This window comes from Bidens hawaiensis, unplaced genomic scaffold (assembly GCF_021521415.1).
Source record: "Bidens hawaiensis isolate Kalapana, Puna unplaced genomic scaffold, B.hawaiensis_p1.1 tig00419565_1, whole genome shotgun sequence".
In the NCBI taxonomy this organism is placed as follows: domain Eukaryota; kingdom Viridiplantae; phylum Streptophyta; class Magnoliopsida; order Asterales; family Asteraceae; genus Bidens; species Bidens hawaiensis.
In genome coordinates this window covers 19,227-23,986 of record NW_027506838.1, presented here as the reverse complement: position 1 = coordinate 23,986, position 4,760 = coordinate 19,227, and the positions used below count along the sequence as shown (strand labels likewise).

General features: G+C 37.8%; 1 protein-coding gene across 1 annotated transcript; it reads left to right on the top strand.

The window, feature by feature from the left end:
* Window positions 1-3,885: 3,885 nt before the first annotated feature.
* On the top strand, window positions 3,886-4,338 carry LOC143618638 (uncharacterized protein At5g01610-like). The gene has a single exon (XM_077090760.1). The coding sequence runs from the start codon at window positions 3,886-3,888 to the stop codon at window positions 4,336-4,338; it is 453 nt and encodes a 150-aa protein (XP_076946875.1).
* The last annotated feature ends 422 nt before the right edge of the window (window positions 4,339-4,760 follow it).

The following is a 4,760-nucleotide window of genomic DNA, read 5'->3' as shown; positions in this document are numbered from 1 at the left end:
AATTTTAATTTTATAACTGTTTTCTCTGGCTTTAGTAAAATGGTGATCTTCTTTAATCGTTTTAAATTCAGCATCCAATTTGACATACTGATCAGTTATCGTTGTGAGTTGCTCAGACAAATTCTCACAACTAGTACAAACAGTCTTAAGACTTACCTCGGAGCGATTATCCTTGTCATTTGCCATGAAAGCGGTTTCTTCTTCATTCGCTTTCTCTGTTTCTTCAACCTTCTCACATTCTTCAGCTTCAGTCTCAGCCATGTTAGCCTGTTCACCAGAACCACTTGGGCGTTGATTCCAGTTGTACTCTCCTGCCTCTCTGGTCAACATGGCATTTATCTCTCTGTTAACTCCTGAGTGTTGTGTAGGTCGACCTTGTCCACGTTCAACCCTCTCATTTCTGCATTCCTTGGCAAAGTGCCCGTACTGTTGACAATTGTAGCACCTTACCTTGGACTTGTCGAACCCGGGCCGACCACCAACGAACTTTCTCCCCGTTTTATTCATGAAACGCTTGACTCGCCTCACTATCATGGCCATTTGCCATTGCAAGTCCATCTCCTCCAGATCATCAGCATCGATCTGGTCATAATCCTCATCCAGAACAGCAGGGTCCACAATCTTCCCCTGGATGTAGTTTTCGTAGGAAGCAATAAATGAAGCATAGACTGCAAACTGCTCTTCAGCAGATTTTACACTCATAGGCATCTTGGTATAATTATTGCTTGATGCATTTACAGAAAAACTACTTGTGGATGCTTGAGGCTTTGAAGTACTAGATCCTCCAGCAACGAAACATACATCACCATTCGTGTTTACAGAAACGTTTCCATCATGAGGAGAGTCGGGACCTGACTCCCCTTTTGAGTAAAAAGCTGCAGATTCAGGTCTCGAGCTTGAGCCTGAGTTAATCTTTGCACCATACATACCAGGGTCTTGTATCTGGTCTGTTGGTGTTTCTTTTCGAACCATATTGAGCTCATAAGTTCTGAGCTTGTTTACTGCAGTTTCCAAATCACAGTTAGGAAAGTCTCTGTCTTCCCTCATAAGGACGGTGTACATTTCCCACTTCGGTGGGAGAGCATCGAGAAGCTTTTCGACGATCTCTTCTTCTCGGTAGGCAATCGAATAATTGCTAAGCTCTGTCATTAGATGATAGTATCTGGTGATAATATCATCCAAAGATTCATTCTTCAAATATTTGAAGACGGAGAACTGGGTCTACAAGAGTTTAATCTTTGAGGCACGGATACCTACGTTCCCCTCGAATCTGTTTTCCAGAGCATCCCAAAGCTCTCTTGCAGAAGTGTACTTTCGAAACGTATGGAGAACTTCTTGAGGAAGTGCCATTGTTATCGCTGCATGGGCCTTGCTCTCGGCCTCATACATTTTCTTTTCTTCGTCCTCCATTTTACTGTACTTCTTCACCACGTCACGTCCTTCGTATTGCATGGTTGGAGGAACGTATCCATCTTGAATGCACACCCACATTTTGGCATCCTGATATTTAATGTACTGGATGAATCTATCCTTCCATGCCACGAAGTCTGTTCCCTTCATCAACCTCGGGGCCTTAGTGGCTGACCCTGCCTCAACTTCCATCTTGACCAAATCGGAGATGTTGATAGACGACATCCTTGTAAAACCTGAAAAACCTGAAAAAAAAAAGAAAATATTAAAACAGCTCAGTAAGCGAAGTTAAGGATAACTTCGCTTGAAGGTCAACTTCGCTGAACAGAGAACTTCGCTGAGGTCTTTAATTCGCTTGAATTGGCGAAGTTAAAGTTAACTTCGCTTAGCTCAGGCGAACTTATGAGTTGAGCGAACTTGGGTAGTAAGCGAAGTTGTGGATAACTTCGCTAAGGCGAACTTATGAAATCTGCGAACTTAAGTGTGAAGCGAAGTTGCGGATAACTTCGCTAAGGCGAACTTATGAGTTGAGCGAAGTTGTGGTTAACTTCGCCAAACCTTATATCTTCGCCAAAAACCCTAATTCTAGTGACGGCAACTTCGCCTGAATTAGACAAGTTCGCCCGATGAACCTGGAAGTTTTTCCAGATCTGTTTTCTTCAAACCAGAAGCTCCCGATCAATGCTAAGGCTTGAAAATGACTGTCAAGCACTAGTAGAACACAATCCCAACAAAAATACGTCTCGCGAATAGGTCAAACGAGACGAAACTACACCCGCGTGAAATCCCGAACCTCACAATCGAGCCGATTGGCTCTGATACCAATTGTAGGTTCCTGGAACGGATCGTACACGGGATGTTCTCTAACAACGCAGGTGCGGAATCCCTGCGTAGGTAGGTTACGAGTGTAGATATAGAATAACACAAGCAATGAATCAAACACGTAATATTATTAACCAAACACGTGACTCGTAGTCACTATTACAGACACTGGAACTAGCAAACACGTCTGCTTAAACTCGAACACTTGACTGAAACCCTAAACTGCTTAACCTCTTCACGTTTCGGCTGAAACAGTGAATATATACACGACAACTTCGCCACAGGCGAAGTTGTCTGTAACTTCGCATATTCAACAAGTTCGCCTGAGCGAACTTGTTGACAACTTCGCTTATTCAACAAGTTCGCCTGAGCAAACTTGTTGACAACTTTGCTAGTTACACAATCTAAAACATAATCAAATACACAATTACAATACAGACTCGATTACAATTACAAGACTATGAACTACTGACAAACATGTACCAACAAAAATGACATAACTTATGAAGATATATTTTTTTTGCTTATAGACATACATGTAATACATATTATGCTGATATGGACACTCTATGTGTCTAAAATTTACACATAAGTGAATTTTGTTGATATTTTTTATTTTTTACCTTTTGTGATATGATTATTGTTAATTTTGTTTTGTTTTTTTTTCATCCTTTCTATTTCTATTTATATGCTTATAACAATTTGTAAGACAAATTATAACAAATGCATCAACCTAATCTTCATACTTCTCGTAAAGAACAAGAACCGTGTATAGAACCACGAAACCTGTTTCGCAGGTAAACAAAAATCGCAAGTTTAACAAAATATTGCACTACAAATAGCCAAATAATAATCACATGGTAAATAATTGACACATAAAGCAAACAATCAAGAAACCACGATATTACTAATGTAAAAGAAAGTCAAAAAATTGCACCAGCTACCAGCAATAGATATCATCCACAATCCAACGACAACATGCAAATAATATGCAACTCGTGCCAAGTTATTATAGTTCCTCAAGTTGTGCAAGACATTTTTGTGAAATAATATGGCATACCCTGTAACACACGTATTCTTTTGCTTTGTTTTTCTTCACAAACGATTTCTGAATTCAAACACGTAAGCAATAATAATAATAATAATAATAATAATAATAATAATTCCAAATTGTTTTCATAGGTTATGTCATTTTTTTTTTCAAATTTAACATGTTATTTGACTTTAACGTACGAAAAGTTGTTAAGGAACTTTTGTGAGTAAAACATAAAGTGGTTTTTTATAATATTTGTTCATTATATTTTGGTTTTCACACTAGGTACTTGTTTGGTTAATTAACTTGTAATATTCAAAACATGTGAGTCATAAATGTTTTGTACTTAAATAATTAATATGGTTGATTATTATACTTTATACATAAATAAAGTGGTTTTTTATTTTGTTCATTATATTTTGGTTTTCACACTAGGTACTTGTTTGGTTAGTTAACTTGTAATATTCAAAACATGTGAGTCATAAATGTTTTGTACTTAAATAATTAATATGGTTGATTATTATACTTTATACATAAATGCTGGCATACCTTTTTGAACCAATTTATATATCATCTTGTCTTAAAGCCTAACACATTAAAATCCATCAGAAATATCAAAAATGGCTCTCTACAAACCAAGTATGGGGACGTTGGAAATGATGTTGCTTTGCTTTACTCTTGGCCTCTTATTTTCATTTACCGAGGGAGATGGTGAACCATCGGTATATCAAGTTCTACAAAGCTACAACCTCCCGGTTGGTCTTCTTCCAAACGGTGCTACCGGATACACCTTGGACCCTAAAAGTGGTCGGTATTCGGTTAATCTAAGTGGTATTTGTGAAGTCAATGTGGGCGATTATGAGTTCCAATATAGTCCCCCGATCACTGGTGTGATTTCCCAAAATAATCTTGGGGGAATGGGTGGTGTGAAGGTAAAAGTAGCACTCGGATGGGTTAGTATCGTGAATATCAATAGGAATCAAGACCAACTCAAGTTGACGATTGACGGTATCGGAGACAAAGAGTTCCCGGCTAACGTATTTTACTTGTCTCCTAACTGTAAGCAGTTATAAATGATGTAACGATAGTTCTATTAGAATGGGAATTTGCAGCATCTGATATTTTCAATGAATGATAAACATAAATTTATTATTTAGTTAGTATGAATTAATTAATAACTATTTCATTAATAATTGGACCCTAAAAGGAATGGACTTAAGATATTCGTTGTATAATTTCTCGTTAAACTTAAAACGATTACAATAAAGTGACAGAAAAATAGACAACAAGATTCGCAGAAACCTCCTTTTGATTACCAAAACCAATCCTACTAAACACGAACCTTCGGGACTTAGAAGCCGAAAATGTACCATGCACGACACGCTAAACCCTGCTAAAAAAATTCACAGACTTCGGGGCCAGAAAACTAAATGTATCAAAAACAAATGGAAGAAAACACATGTTGATTCTCTTAACAAGCTTTCGCGTGTTTAAC